At 46.1% G+C, this 16,375-nt stretch overlaps 1 protein-coding gene across 10 annotated transcripts in view; it reads left to right on the forward strand.

The window, feature by feature from the left end:
- ELMO2 (engulfment and cell motility 2) overlaps positions 1-10,214 on the forward strand; it is a 56,870-nt gene extending 46,656 nt beyond the window's left edge. For 8 of the 10 annotated variants that reach the window (XM_038369392.2, XM_038369394.2, XM_038369393.2 and 5 more), the window contains 7 exons: positions 6,586-6,722; positions 7,055-7,218; positions 7,326-7,438; positions 7,725-7,832; positions 8,215-8,297; positions 8,677-8,754; positions 9,411-10,214. In XM_038369392.2, the coding sequence (XP_038225320.1) occupies positions 6,586-6,722; positions 7,055-7,218; positions 7,326-7,438; positions 7,725-7,832; positions 8,215-8,297; positions 8,677-8,754; positions 9,411-9,611 (884 nt within the window). In that variant the 3' untranslated portion in view covers positions 9,612-10,214. Of the gene's footprint in view, positions 1-2,872; positions 3,001-6,585; positions 6,823-7,054; positions 7,219-7,325; positions 7,439-7,724; positions 7,833-8,214; positions 8,298-8,676; positions 8,755-9,410 lie in introns of those variants that run through there. The other 2 variants (XM_043495897.1, XM_043495898.1) reach the window with 2 other exon arrangements.
- Positions 10,215-16,375: the final 6,161 nt, after the last annotated feature.

A 16,375-nucleotide genomic window follows, 5' to 3' on the forward strand; every position in this document is an offset into this window, starting at 1 on the left:
CTCTCCTCATAAGTCATGTGCTCTAGACCCCTAATCATTTTGTTGCCCTTCGCTGTACTCTTTCCAATTTATCCACATCCTTCTTGTAGTGTGGGGCCCAAAACTGGACACAGTACTCCAGATGAGGCCTCACCAGTGTCGAATAGAGGGGAACGATCACGTCCCTCGATCTGCTCGCTATGCCCCTACTTATACATCCCAAAATGCCATTGGCCTTCTTGGCAACAAGGGCACACTGCTGACTCATATCCAGCTTCTCGTCCACTGTCACCCCTAGGTCCTTTTCCGCAGAACTGCTGCCGAGCCATTCGGTCCCTAGTCTGTAGCGGTGCATTGGATTCTTCCATCCTAAGTGCAGGACCCTGCACTTATCCTTATTGAACCTCATTAGATTTCTTTTGGCCCAATCTTCCAATTTGTCTAGGTCCTTCTGTATCCTATCCCTCCCCTCCAGCGTATCTACCACTCCTCCCAGTTTAGTATCATCCGCAAATTTGCTGAGAGTGCAATCCACACCATCCTCCAGATCATTTATGAAGATATTGAACAAAACGGGCCCCAGGACCGACCCCTAGGGCACTCCACTTGACACCGGCTGCCAACTAGACATGGAGCCATTGATCACTACCCGTTGAGCCCGACAATCTAGCCAGCTTTCTACCCACCTTATAGTGCATTCATCCAGCCCATACTTCCTTAACTTGCTGACAAGAATGCTGTGGGAGACCGTGTCAAAAGCTTTGCTAAAGTCAAGAAACAATACATCCACTGCTTTCCCTTCATCCACAGAACCAGTAATCTCATCATAAAAGGCGATTAGATTAGTCAGGCATGACCTTCCCTTGGTGAATCCATGCTGACTGTTCCTGATCACTTTCCTCTCCTCTAAGTGCTTCAGGATTGATTCTTTGAGGACCTGCTCCATGATTTTTCCAGGGACTGAGGTGAGGCTGACCGGCCTGTAGTTCCCAGGATCCTCCTTCTTCCCTTTTTTAAAGATGGGCACTACATTAGCCTTTTTCCAGTCATCCGGGACTTCCCCCGTTCGCCACGAGTTTTCAAAGATAATGGCCAAGGGCTCTGCAATCACAGCCGCCAATTCCCTCAGCACTCTCGGATGCAATTCGTCCGGCCCCATGGACTTGTGCACGTCCAGCTTTTCTAAGTAGTCCCTAACCACCTCTATCTCTACAGAGGGCTGGCCATCTCTTCCCCATTTTGTGATGCCCAGCACAGCAGTCTGGGAGCTGACCTTGTTAGTGAAAACAGAGGCAAAAAAAGCATTGAGTACATTAGCTTTTTCCACATCCTCTGTCACTAGCTTGCCTCCCTCATTCAGTAAGGGGCCCACACTTTCCTTGGCTTTCTTCTTGTTGCCAACATACCTGAAGAAACCCTTGACTGCTTGAATGCTGGCTGGTTAAGCACCATGGTAAAGGTTAAGCACTGGTTAAGCACCATGGTAAAGGATTGCTCCTTACAAGTTCAAGAAATCCTGGTACAGAGCAGGAAAACTGACTCCACCAAATGGAAAAGATTCTCTATATGGGCTGCCTGATACAGTCTAGACCAGAAGATTCTTAACTATTTGCTGCAGTTAAAACATTCTGAATTGTCCTTTAGTTCAGTCAAGGTGCACCTGGTGGCAATATCAGTGTACCATTCACCGATATAGTTGCTCTTGATCTTCTCTTATCCACCAATATCCAAGTTTTTCAAGGGTCTAATGGCTAGTTTCCCACCAGTCATGAAACTTATTCCCACATAGAACCTCAGCATCATCCTTCTAAGGCTAACAGAGCTCCCTTTTGAGCCCCTCTTGGAGTGTGTTATCTACCATCTCACTCTCAAAACAGTCTTTTTTTTGGTGGTCATCACTCAAGTCAAGGTGAGAAAGCTTCAGGCACTCATGCAGAACCCCTGTATGCCTCGTTTCATAAAGACAGGATTGTACTAAGACTTCCTGCAAAATTCGTTCCCAACATGGTTTCTGGTTTTGGAACACAATCTGTCACTTTGTCTCTGGTCTTTCCAAAGCCACATTCCACCCAAGAAGAGAAGCTGCTGCACACTCTGGATATATCCGGAGTTTCCCAATATTCTAGTGACAGGGCCACACTTTTTAGATTGTGCCAACATCTATTTTGTGGCTGTGACCAGCTGCTCCAAGGGGCAGGCTATTTCATTACAAACTATCAAAATGGGTAACTCAGTATATCTTGTTGTGTTACTTGCTGACCACTGTACCTCTCCCACTGACAGTTAAGACTCTCTCCACCAAAGCCCAAGCAACATCTGCCTGCTTCCAAAAGATGCCAGTTATCCAAAATCTGCAAGACAGCTATGTTAAACAATCCATTCATGTTTGTCAAATGCTATGAACTGTACTTAACTGCTAGATCTGATATCAATTTGGGAGAGCAGTCCTCCAATCTCTATTTAACTACTGCAGCTGATACTCTTCATTCCCACCATCCTGAGGGAACAATACTTGCTAGTCACTTATAGTGGGATCTACACTGACACATACTCAAAGAAGAGAGAACAGTTACTTACCTACAATAACTGTGGTTCAGCAAGATGTAGTCAGTGTGGATCCCATGACTCACCCTCCATCCATGCTTTTCACACTCCTCAGCGGTCATGGGCTACGAATTGCGAGGGAACTAAGAGAGGGTTGTAGCTGCTTTATGCTCTAGCACAGGAATGCAAGGGGGCATAGGGCACATGCATTGCTGTGACAGATACTGCTACTTAGAAAAGATTCAAAGCTTGCCACATGAGGTGCATGTGAACCTACAGTGGGATCCACACTGACGAATCATGCTTACTGTAGGGTAAGTAACCTACTTAATCATTCTTTATGGCACAACGCAAATCACAGTAGAAACCATCAAGATGCAAAGAAAATCTGAGCAACCCAGACAACCTCCAAGCAACACCCCAAGGCAAACCTCGCCACCTGGAGGCCAAACAGCTACATGAGCCAGTCCCCATTGGGTGAAAGTAGAAATAGATGCAGAAAACCCACTGAGGGCACAAGGAAGTTATTGTGGGGGAGAGTGGGGGAATATATGGAAGAAAGGGGAAGTCAATAGTCATGACTATAAATCAAAAATTAGGAATAGTAGAAAACTGATAAGAGAAGCAAAGAGACAGAAGGAGAAATCTGTGACCAGCAGAGTTAAGGACAATAAGGAGGAGTTAAAGTATATTAACAACAAAAAGAATCCTAACACTGGCATTGGTCCTTTACTAGAGGGAGTGTTAGTGTTATCAGGAATAATGCAGAAAATGGAGAAGTGTTCAATAAATATTTCTGTTCTGCATTTGGGGGAAAAACAGGTGGTATAGTCATGTCATATATGATAACACGCTTTCCAATCCACTAATATCTCAGGAGACTGTTAAACATTTTTTAATCAGCAGAACCAGATAACTTGCATCTATGAGTTTTAAAAGAGCTGTCTGAGGAGCTGGCTGGAAAGTTAATGTTGATTTATCAATAAGTCTTGGAACACTAGAGAAGTGCCAGAAGGCTTGAAAAAAGCTAATAGTGTGCCAATATTTAAAAAGGGGTATACGTGATGACCTTGGTAGTTATAGGCCTGTCAGTCTCCCATCAATCCTGGGCAAAATGATGAAACCGCACTCAATAAGAATTAAAGGAGGGTAATATAATTTAATGCCAATCAACATGGGTTTATAGAAAATAGATTCTTTCAAACTAACTTGATATCTTTATTTTTTCTGGAGGGGGATGAGATTACTGGTTTGGTTGATAAAGCTAATACCGTTCATGTAATATACTTGGGTGCCACGAGACATTTTGATTTAAAAAAATTAGAATGATATAAAATGAATGTGGCACACATTAAATGGATTAAAAGATGGCTAACTGATGGGTCTCAAAATGTAACTGTAAACAGGGAATCATCATCAAGCAGGTGTGTTTCTAATGAGTTCCCACAGGGATTGGTTCTTGGCCTTGCCCTTTGTAACATTTTTATCAATTACCTGGAAGAAAACAAAATAACTGTTTTCTGATTACACAAAAATTGGGGAGTGGTAAATAATGAAGAGGATAGGACTGATACAGCATTATCTGGATAGCTTGGTAAACTAGGTGCAACCAAACAATATGCATGCTAATACAGCTAAATATATACATCTAGAAACAAAAAATGTAGGCCATACTTACAGGATGGGGGACTCTATCCTGGAAAGCAGTGACTCTGAAAAAGATTTGGGAGTTGTGGTGGATAATCAGCTAAACATGAGCTCCCAGTGCAATGCTGTGGCCAAAAGGGCTAATGTAATCCTTTGATGCATAAATAAGGGAATTCCGAGTAGGAGTAAAAGTTATTTTACGTCTATATTTGGCACTGGTGTGACTACTGCTGGAATACCGTGTCTTGTTCCTGTGTCCAGAATTCAAGAACAATGTTGATAAACTGAAGCGGGTTCAGAGAAGAGTCACAAGAATGATTAAAAGATTACAACATACCTTATAGCGATAGACTTAAGGAGTTCAATCTATTTAGCTTAATACAGAGAAGGATAAAAGGTGACATGATTACAGTCTATAAGTACGTACATTGGGAACAAATATTTTAATAATGGGTTCTTCAGTCTAGCAGAGAGAGGTGTAACACGATCCAATGGCTGGAAGTTGAAGCCAGACAAATTCAAACTGGAAATAAGGTGTAAACTTTTGACAGTGCGGGTAATTAACCATTGGAACAATTTACCAAGAGTCATGGTAGATTCTCCACCACTGGCAATTTTTATATCAAGATTGGATGTTTTTCTAAAAGATCAGCTCTAGGAATTATTTTGGGGAAGTTCTATGACCTGTGTTATACAGGAGGTCAGACTAGATGATCACAGTGATCCTTCTGACCTTAGAATCGATGAATAAGGTGCCCGAATAAAGCAGCAGAAGTAGCAGAGTATTGCACAGTGATTCTTGCTCACCAGTTAAAGACATGGACTGATTCTCAGATCTAGACTCTGAAGTAATTTCCCAATCCCCAACATATACTAGCATGGGGATAGGGGAGGTAAACCATAGACAGGATCATGTAGCCTTTTTTTAATTTAAATTGAATTTTGTAATTTTGTATTAAACTACCATGGGTTCAGCTCCTGTTGCTACAGTTTCAAGCCCAGCAGAGTGAAAATCACCTCTGGTGCTTTTCTCAAATTTGGAGACTCCAGGAACACATGAAGACCAAGGATAGTGACCAAAGACACAATCACAAGTACAAAGTATTATCTGTACTACAAGTTTTATTTATTACTAAGTAAAGTTAAAATTGCCCATGCATATATAAATCCTACAAAAACCCATGCAATGACTAAGATTATAGTCGTATGCACATTCTCAAAGATATTCTAGCGTCTGATGGATCTCTCAGCAGATGACCATTGATAGAGGGATGGTTCCTGCTGAGGTTTCCCCATGAGGTTGTCCCTTGGGGTCTTCCCACTTTTACCCAACCAATTATCCTCTTCTATATTGTTGTTCTGATCACATACTCATGAGGGTTTCAACCCTCTTTTCCTTATCTGTACTTCCACACCCCATGAATACTGGGGTTCCCCATTTTTCATAGGTAGTTTCTTAGTTCCTCTTATTTTCATTAGCATCTATGTACAACATGTAACCTGCAGTCAGGACAGGTTTCAGAGTAGCAGCCATGTTAGTCTGTATCCGCAAAAGGAAAAGGAGTACTTGTGGCACCCTAGAGACTAACAAATTTATTTGAGCATAAGCTTTCGTGAGCTACAGCTCACTTCATCGGAAGTGAGCTGTAGCTCATGAAAGCTTATGCTCAAATAAATTCGTTAGTCTCAAAGGTGCCACAAGTACTCCTTTTCTTTTAGTCAGGACAGGACATTCCATATTACAATCAGGTGTCTTGTGGTCTTGGACAATACATGGTAGTTTATTGCAATCTAGTTTTTTTTAATATCACCTATTGGCACATCTTTTATAGTAATCTTGTGACTTTACTGGCATAGGGTTATTCCTAGGTCACCCATTCATGTCAGGTTTCAGAGTAGCAGCCGTGTTAGTCTGTATTCGCAAAAAGAAAAGGAGTACTTGTGGCACCTTAGAGACTAACAAATTTATTTGAGCATAAGCTTTCGTCAGCTCACTTCATCGGATGTGAAGCATTCTTAAGTCTATGGCCTAGTATGGCTAAGCTAAAATCTTACAGGCCTCAGGCTGTAGCTCCTGCATTTCAGCCATGCTTTACTGATGTACCTAATACAAATTCATCACTCCAAAATACTTGTCAATCTTATACTTCTATAATTCGACAATTTAAATCTATTTAGCATATATTTATTATATATAAAATAGCATATGAATTGACCTTGATACCAAATTACACAATGATTAATGGATGATAAAATGAACTACTTGGCTACAATCATGTGTTAGGGTCAGAAGTGTGTATTATACACACTCTCAGGCTGCTCCGATTGCAACAAGCTTAGTTCTTCCCATGAGCTCCAGGACCTCCTGCCCTGGCTTCTCAAATACTCACATAGTTTCCTTCTCTGTCCCTGAAGCCAATGAGGGCCGGAACGACTACCACCCTATGTTCTTCACCCATGACCGAGCATTTGAGGAGCTCTTTACCATCTGCATCCAGCTGCTGAACAAGACCTGGAAGGAGATGAGAGCAACGGCAGAGGATTTCAACAAGGTCAGGGGGATGGGAACCTGACCTGGGAAGGGCTCTGTATCAGAGTGGGAGAGCGCACAGACAGACTCTTTGACTCAGCAAAGTATGGAGCAGTGGGGAGGCGTGTACAAGTGCACATAGGAATATGTTTAGGATACTGGTGAAAGAGGCAGCCCTATGACCTCTGGTTTCCCTGCCCTGGGCCCTCAAAGCCCTCAGTTGGATGTGCCCCCTGACCACACTCTCGCTGTGTCTGTCCCTTGCAGCGCTTGGCTGGGTTCAGCCCTGGATCCCAGCTCCCCTTGGGCAGCAGGAATGTAAGCTGCCTGTTATCTCCCATCCTATCCCTCTAGGTGATGCAGGTTGTACGTGAGCAGATCACCCGGGCTCTGCCCTCCAAACCCAACTCCTTGGACCAGTTCAAGAGCAAGCTGCGCAGCCTAAGCTACTCTGAGATCCTGCGGCTACGCCAGTCTGAGAGGATGAGCCAAGATGACTTTCAATCACCACCCATTGTGTAAGTGCCTGACGGGCAACTCTTCCCCACGTACTGGCCTCTCTTGCATTGAATTGCTGGCTGCTGTCCCCAGACTCTTTTCTTATTAAATTGTCCTTCATCTCCAGGGAGCTGAGAGAGAAAATCCAGCCTGAGATCCTGGAGCTGATAAGACAGCAGCGTCTGAACCGGCTCTGTGAGGGAAGCAGCTTCCGGAAAATTGGGAATCGCAGGAGACAAGGTTTGGCCTGCTACAGCCTCCCGGTATGGAAGCACTGAAGCAAATAGGACCAAGTGGGTTTCCCAGATGGCAGGGACACTGCAAGGAAGGGGGTGGATAGACAGGGTTACTACATTGGCCAACAGGCTGGGATGGCACAGAGGTGCATACATACAGGAGACCACAATCCTTGTCACAGCCAGCAGGTGGCACTGTAGAGAATGAGATAGTGGGACTATACAGGGCTGTCATGGGGGCCTTGTCTGAATGACTCTACAGCATGCTATATGTATGTTGTGTTTTCCAGAGAGATTCTGGTACTGTCGTCTGGCTCTGAATCACAAGGTTCTACACTACGGAGACCTGGAAGACAATGCCCAGGGCGAAGTGACCTTTGAGTCACTGCAGGAAAAGAGTAGGTCCAGGTTATTGCTCTGACACTGGCACTATGTGCAATGCCCTGTGCTCTGACACCTAATGACCTTTAATACCAGTCTCGAGGAGGGTCTAGTGGCTACAGCACTGACTGGTACTCAGGAGATCTGAATTCAGTTTCTGGCCCTTCCACAGACCCCTGTGTGACCTTTGATGTGTCACTTGGTACTTCCCACATCAGGGGCTATGGGGATAAGTTCATTCGTGTTTATAAGGCTCAGACAGTCTGATAATGGAGTCTATAGAAAAGCCTGTGAACAGACAGATGGACATGGGGCCATGCACCTGTAACATCAAGGTAAAGCCCCATCTCTTCATGGTCAGGGTTCCTCCTGTTTGTGACTTTCCTGTTTCACTCCTAGTCCCTGTAGCAGACATCAAGGCCATCATCACAGGGAAGGACTGTCCACACATGAAGGAGAAAAGTGCGCTGAAGCAGAACAAGGTAACTGCTCCCTTCTGTTCTTTGGTACGGTCCCTTGGCTGAGGAGCAGTTCTTGGAGGGGTAGAAGCAAGAGCTCTAAATGACAGCTGTCTATGGGAACCATTTACACACGGTCCCAGCCTAAATCTGGGACCCCTAAATCTCCTTTCCTGTCCCTGGTCTCTTTGCTGTTTCACTCTTAGAACCACTGGCCACCCAACTTGTTTTGTGACTGGCAAGGTGCCCTGGTGCTAGTTGCACAGGGAGGAGGTGCCTGCAGCACAGGATTGCATTGTGGAGGTGTCCTGGGCTGATGCTAGGACCCCCAATATTGTTGGTATAGCCGAAGGGACTGTTATGATGCTTTATCTAGCTGATGAGTAAAAACCTCTTCCTTCAGGAAGTGTTGGAATTGGCCTTCTCGATATTGTATGATCCTGATGAGACGCTGAACTTCATTGCACCTAATAAGTATGAGGTAAGAAATGGGGCTATCAAGTTGCAAAGAGGAGACCAGGAAAAATACAGTTTCCCCCAGGGTTTGGCCAAGATGCACCAGCCCCACTATTAAAAAATGTTGCCTAACGTGCAGCCTAAATCTCCCTTGTTCGTAATATCATCCTGTTAGAGCAAGTTCTAGCCCCTTGTACCTCCCTGAATGACTTCCCTTAGTCCTTGGCAGAGGCGCCGTCTTTCTAAGTTGCCAGGGGGTGCTCGACCCCCACTCCGGAGCACCCACAGAGTCGGTCCTTGGTGTTGGCCATCAACAGGCTGTTCCTCACGTGCTCCGAGATGTGATGCCTAAAATTGCATGGTCTTTTCTGCTGCCATGTCACATTGCAAACTTATGGCCAATTGTCCGCTCACTCAGTTGGGGGTCTCAATTATTCTTGCTTCCCTAGCTTCTCCCTCCCATTAGGAGTCTGTGGTTGAATTAGTTTCCCCCAGATGAATTTACTCCTTTTTCTGAATTTCTCCTTTTATTTCCTGCTTGTATCACCAATTTCAGGGGGCCTCCAGAAGGATGTTCCTACCCATGGTTTGTGCTGGTGTATTTTTGGGTGGGGGGGCTCCACAGAGGCATTCCCCATGGTTTATGCCTAGGGGTGTAAGTTGTCTGCTTGTTCTCCACAGTACTGTATCTGGATCGATGGACTCAATGCCCTCCTGGGGAAGGACATGTCCAGTGAGCTAACCAAGAGTGACCTGGACACGCTTCTGAGCATGGAAATGAAGCTGAGACTCCTGGACCTGGAGAATATCCAGATCCCTGAGGCCCCACCGCCCATCCCCAAGGAGCCCAGCAGCTACGACTTTGTCTATCACTATGGCTGACACAGGCAGAACTGGACAGGGACAGAGGAGGATGGGACAGCTACTCCAGAAGAGAGACTTGGAACCCTGGAGATTGTTCTGAGACTGGCATCATGTCCTTTGTTCGTACAGGACCAGTTCTGAACATGGCAACCATTGATCACTAATCTCTCTATGACCCATCCATTCCAGTAGGCCTGCAGCTTCTTGTTTACCCACCTCCTTATGGAGTGAGAGTCATAATGCTCAGGTGCCATATGGGGGAGGCACCCCATTCTCTCAACAGCACCACTGCATGGCACTGGGTGAGGAATATGCCTAGCAAGAGGAGGAGCGTCTGCCCTGGCCACAGGGTTGGCATCCACTCTTGTATCCCAGAACGGTTGAGTCTCCCTTCAATCCCACCTCCTACCAGAAAACATAATAAAACTATTGGGTGACTGACAGTTGCGCAGCAGAAAATAGTGCAAAGAGGAAATCCCTTGGTTGCTACGGGAGTGACACTGGTACCTGAGGGATGAGAGCAGAAGCCAATGAACAGTTGGGGGATCGGCATCCCCCAGTAACTCATTATTGTATGATTTTGTATGAATTACCATAATATAAATAATAATCCTTACCATATCTATGGTATTTCACTCCTTGAAGTGCTTCATAAGCATTAATGTTAATCCTACAACCCTTTTTTTTATGCGGTGGGAAAACTCAACGACAGACATTTAGTGATTTGTCCAAGGCTATAGAGAGAGGGTCATTGCCTGAGTTGGGTTTAAGATGGGTCACAGCATCTAGCTTTTATGTTTTGTCCTCTAGAGCTATTTCCTCCCACAAACATTGAGTATCTCCTTGTCCGTCTGTCCATCCAGCCATGCGATACCAAGATCCAGCATCAAGACACTGATGCTGCTTCTATATTTCAAGGGCATCAGACATTCTTTGCTGCTTCACCAGATCACATACTCCAAGGCTCTGCATGGGGAGAGATAAGGAGGAATTTCCAGCAGGAGTGAGTGCTCTTCCAGGGAATCATGGAGCAGTGAGACTCGTATGTGAACTAATTTTGATATCGGAATCAGTACTGGACCGATGCCATACTCCCCAGATTTTGCCGGTCAGTGACCCACACCTGGCCTGTGTGAAATGTTTTTGAGAATCCCACATAAGTGACAAATGTCACATCTGCAAGGCATTTAAGCCCTGATCAAAGAAAGATTGAGCAGCAAGACTCAAATATTTATTCATGGAGGCAGAAGTTCTCCCTCCCCCTCATTTGACTCATCTGACGCAGAGAGGGTCCCAAGTGCATCAGCTTCAGTACAGAGCGCGCTGCAGATGTCTACAGCTCCTTGGTCCCATTTGCCAGTACTGAAGAAAAAACGTAGACCCTCCTCAGGCTCAGTACCTCACTTGGGTGTGTTGGTGCGAAAGCCAAGTAGAGGCAGAGAATGTACAAGACATTTGAAGGAGAGTCTCTCTCTGGAGCACTCTTCAGCTAAGAAGAAGGGATCTCTGCCTCAGGAGCCTGTGCCAGATCTTTTGAGGGCATCCCCTAAAAGATTTCTGTGGCAAAATCATCAGTCATTGCTGCTCTCAACTACCATGGAGGCACCTGCAGCCACAAGCAATCTGCTTAGCTTCTCAGTACCGGTATCCCCGGCAGAGCAAGGTTTGCAGTCAGTACTGATGCTTGCAGCACCTACCTCACCATGTTCAGAACCCGCAGTACCATTACCTCCCAAGCTTCCGCAAAGGCTGGTGCAATCAAAGAGCAAGCCTCTGATGATAGCCACATTACCATCATCCCCAGACATTACCATCATCCTCAGGCTATCTATCCCCAGTCCCAGCTGGTTCTATCCTCTCCTCCTCCTCCTCCCCCCCACTCACTTATCAGATTTTTCTGAATTCTTCCTCTTCAGACTCAGAGGGTATGCTCTCTGTCCCATCCAAGACAGAGGGCATACCCTCCATCAGAGATTTGGGGACCATGGGTCATGCAACAATCACAGCACTGGCCTCCTTCGAAGGGACAATGGCCCATCAAGGATGGTTCCCCGGCCCATATCAGAGGCCATTCTGAACTCCATGGGGTGTCCCTCCTCCTATTAGGACCTCCCTGTAAGCAACCATATCCTTCCTTGTCATTGAAACCACTCTGGGAGCATCAGCACCACAAGCATAGTTCTCCAGTACCCAGTACCAAGGGTGGTACTGAACAGACAGAAGTCACTTGGTGGCTTCCCCACTACAAGTCATGGAGCAGCCATCACCTCAGAATGCTGTAGTGTTCTCTTCCTCATCACCAGGTGAGGCGTTTGAGGTGGCAAGTGATTCACCACTGCCAGAGGTCCAGAAAGTTCATCAAAATCTATTGAGAAGGTGACCTCTGTTCTTAACATTCAGGCAAAGGAGGAGCGTATAAGTTCTCACCAGTTGATGGACATTTTGATATTGGCAGCCCCTGCTAGAATGGTTCTGCTGATTACAAAAGTCATTATGGAGCCATTTAAGGCACTGTGGCAGACACCATACTCCTTACCCGTCCACACATCCATTAAAGCCAGCTGAAAGGAGCTATTACGTCCCTTCTAAGGGATATGAGCATTTGTACTCTCACTCTCCCCCTCCCCGGATTCCTTGGAGGTAGCAGCTGCTAACAAACAGAAGAGACAAGGACACCAAGCATCAATGCCAAAAAGTAAAGATTTGAAGAGGCTGGACTTGTTTTTGTATTCTACAGGGTGTCTACAACTCAGGATTGCAAACCAACAAGAACTACTGAGCCACTCTGACTTCACCTCTGGGAGAAAATTATAAAATTAAAAGACCAATTAGCAGAGGACTATAGGCAGGAATTTGCAGTAATGGTGGATGAAGGTAAGCTAATTGTCAAAACTGCTTTCCAGGACAGTTTAGATTGTGCAGATGTGGGTGGCTCAAACCACACCATCAGCCATTTCTATGAGAAGGTGTTCATAGTAACAATCATCTGGGCCCGCACAGAAGTCCAGCCGATAATTCCAGTCCTTCCTTTTGAAGGTCCTTCTTTGTTTTCAGATAAGATGGATAATAGACTCTATAGCCTAAAAGATTCCAAGGCAACATTAAAATCTCTTAGAATCTATATTCCAGCAACAACGAGGAAACAGTTCAGTCCTCAATTGCCATACAGACACCAGGGTTTTTCTCTCCAGTCTCAAGATCTGCTAAGGAGAAAGGGCACGGGTTATAGAACACTACATCACCACCTTCCTCCTTAACATGAGGGAGCTCATTCTGTCTAGCCACCTCACCCAGTCAGACTTTTGATGTATTGGTGGACAGTGTACCAGTTACTGTAGTTCCATCTGTTTCCCACCTTTTGTTTACAAATTGCTTATCCCACTTCCTAAGTGCTTGGGCCCAAGCAACATCAGATCAGTGGGTCTTAAGCATGGTGGAACTGAGAGTTGCCCTCCAGTTTATTTTTACCCTTCCTTGCCACCCCTCTTCCCTCTTCAGGGACCATGCTCATGAGACCATTGTTGAGCAGGAAGTCTAGTCGCTATTTCAGGCCGTGGCCATAGAGGAAGTCCCATTGGTCCTCAGAGGAAAGGCTTCTATTCTTCTACTTCCTTATCCCCAAAGCAAAAGGGGGTCTCGGGCATATTTTAGATTTGAGACAGTTGGTTTGACTCAGATACCTGAAGAAAATAAAATTCCACATGGTTATTCTTGCTTTGATTAGTTTTCTTTTGTGCATTCTGTACTTGGTGTCTGTGCACCCAGCGCATGGCCTTCAAACTTTTTCCCTCAGTGGTATCCGTTGAGCGGCTTGAGTTCCCCCTGCTGCTGTGCACCACTTCATGCAGGTATAAAGGGCAGAGCAGCCCCTAGTCATGCTCATTTCCTTCTTACTAACCATGACAGTCATTGGAACTCTGTTCTATGCCAGAACAGTTGTTCTCTCAACCTTTGTGAACATAGTGTATACATATAGTTAGCATAGTTCTTAGTGGTGTTAGGAGAGTTCATAAGTTTTAGTTCTGTTGAGGGGGAAAAAAAAAAGGTTTTCAAACTTGTTTTGAACATTGCCCATTCCCATTTGGGTTTTTTCTCTTCATGGTACCAATGTATGTTCCGGTCACTGGATTTCAAGTCATGTGCTTCTTGCTTCAGGCCTGTGCCAGTGAGTGACTCACACAATAGCTGTTGAAATGCTTGGGAAAGGCACACGTGAATGACAGGTGCCAAATTTGCAGGGAGTTCAAGCCTAGGACGAAGGATAGGGAGGCTATGCTGAAATTCCTGCTGATGGAGGTAATGCTCAGGTTCAGAGCTGATCCAGTCTGACTCGGTGGCAAGTCCTGCAACTTCAATGAAAAGCGCATCCCTGTAAAGCTAAGATAGATGCTTCAGCCCCCCGACCTGGGGCTCAGGCTTCAGACAAGGCTCACAAGTGAAAAACAGACTTAAGTATCACAGTAAAATGTAGGTTTCATAGTAGCAGCCGTGTTAGTCTGTATTCGCAAAAAGAAAAGGAGTACTTGTGGCACCTTAGAGACAAATTTATTAGAGCATAAGCTTTCGTGAGCTACAGCTCACTTCATCGGAAGTAAGCTGTAGCTCACGAAAGCTTATGCTCTAATAAATTTGTTAGTCTCTAAGGAGCCACAAGTACTCCTCTTCTTTTTAGTAAAATGTAGGTACAAGATTTATTTTATAATTGGTAAAAATGAAAAAGTAAGCCACTTTCAGTAATGGTGCCAATTTCAGTGCTGTGACACTTTTGTATTTTTATGTCTGATGTTGTAAGCAAGTAGGTTTTAATTGAGGTGAAACTTGGGGTATGCAAGATAAATCAGATTCCTGAAAGGGATACAATAGTCTGGAAAAGTTGAAAAGCACAATACTAGAGCACAGACAACTTCAGTAGCTTTGGTGTACAAGTCCTGATTGTAGACATTTGTAAAGCAGCAACTTTGTCATGAGTCCACTCTTTTGCCTCTCATTATGCCATTTCCTGTCAGTCGAGGGATGATGTCAGTTTCAGACAGGTTGTCTGACAATCACTGCTCAGGTAGACTCTGAGCCAACCTCCATGTTTGTGAGTCACCTACAGGGCATGGACATGTGGAAGCAGTCAAAGAAGAAAAAGAAAGTTACCTGTTTGTTCCTGTAACTGTTGTTCTTCAAGATGTTGCACATGTCTATTCCACAACCTGCCCTCCTTTCCCTCTCTAGCCGAGTCTGTCCAGTACAAAGGAACTGGTGCGGGTTACCAGGGGCAGCTCTGCCCTCTTATACCAGTACGCAGTGGCATGTGGTGACAGAGGGCGTTCAAACTGCCCTGGTGGGTACTGCTGAGGGAAAATGTTGTCCGACAATTTTGCACAAGACCTGCACATACCTATAGGTGAATGGGCCTGTGCAACACAGCTCGAAGAACAGTTACAGAAAGGTAGGTAACCATTTTTTCTAATTAAGAACTTTACCAGCCAGAAACACAAAGTTTCATGGAAGACAGATCTGGAAAGGAGCCATCAGCTCAACCTGTCCAACCCAGCAGTCAACACGTTCCCTATTTCCCTCTACCTTGTAAAACATCCCCCTTGCTGCACTAACTACTCTGCAATAGCTGCAGTGTCAGCACAAGGGCTAGGGATGGGTTCTCCTGGTGTGCTCTGCTGGGTAGGAAGGACAGGATTGCTAGTTTTTCCTGTTAAAGTCAAACTTGTACCTACAGCCCGCTTGGGGGAGAGTGGTACTGTACAGCTTGCTGAGGAGAAAGGGGGGCTATATGGTACCGCACGATTTGGGGGGGTGGGAGGCTGTATGTTACCACCCACTGAGATGGAAGGGGAGGCAGGCTGTACGGTACGGCCTGCTGAAGGGAAAGGGGGGCCTGTACAGCACTGCCCGAGGATGGGAAGGGGGTCTGTATGATACCACCCGCTGAGGGGAAAGGGGATGGGGCCTATAAGGTACCGCTTGCTGAGGGGGAGAGGGGCTGTATGGTACCACCTGCTGACTGGGGCACTGTATGGTATCTACTGCCCACTGAGGGGGAAGGGGGAGCTGAATGGTACCGCTTGCTAACAGGAGGCGGCTGTAAGGTACTGCTCACTGAGTGGAAAGGAGAGGGGAGCTGTACAGTAATGCCTGCTAAGGAGAACTGGGAGGGGGCCTGTATAGTAAGGCTCACTGAGAGGGAGGCAGTACCACCTGCTATGGGGAAAGGGAGAGGCTATACCTACCGCTCACTGGACAGGGAGAAAGGGAGGTGAGCTGTAGGGTACTGCCCGCTGCAGAAGGGGAAGGAGAGGCGGACTGTACCGTATCGCCTGCTCGGGGTGGGGGGGCAAGGCAGGCAGGCTGTATGGTACCGCTGAAGAAGAGGGGGCCATACGGTACCACCCGCTGAGAGGGGAGGCTGTACAGTACTACCTGCTGGGAGGAGGGTGTATGGTACCACTCACTGAGGGGAAAGGAAAGGTGGCTGTAGAATGCCACCCACTGGGGAGGGAGGTGGGGGAGTAGTATGATAGCACCCATTGAGGGGGAGTGGGAGGCAGGCTGAATGATACCGCCCACAGGAGAAGGGAAGTTGGGGCTGTATGGTACTGCCCCGTGAGAGGGAGGGCTGTATAGTACCGCTTGCTGAGAATAAAGGAGGTGGGACTGATGGTACCACTCACTGAGGGGAAAGGGGAGGCAGGCTCTACGGTACTGCCTGATGGGGTTTAGGGGGCTATACAGTACTGCTTGCTGAGGGGGAGGCTTGTATGCTACCACTTGCTGGGGGT

The sequence above is a fragment of the Dermochelys coriacea genome, chromosome 13 (genome assembly GCF_009764565.3).
Source record: "Dermochelys coriacea isolate rDerCor1 chromosome 13, rDerCor1.pri.v4, whole genome shotgun sequence".
Taxonomy (NCBI): domain Eukaryota; kingdom Metazoa; phylum Chordata; order Testudines; family Dermochelyidae; genus Dermochelys; species Dermochelys coriacea.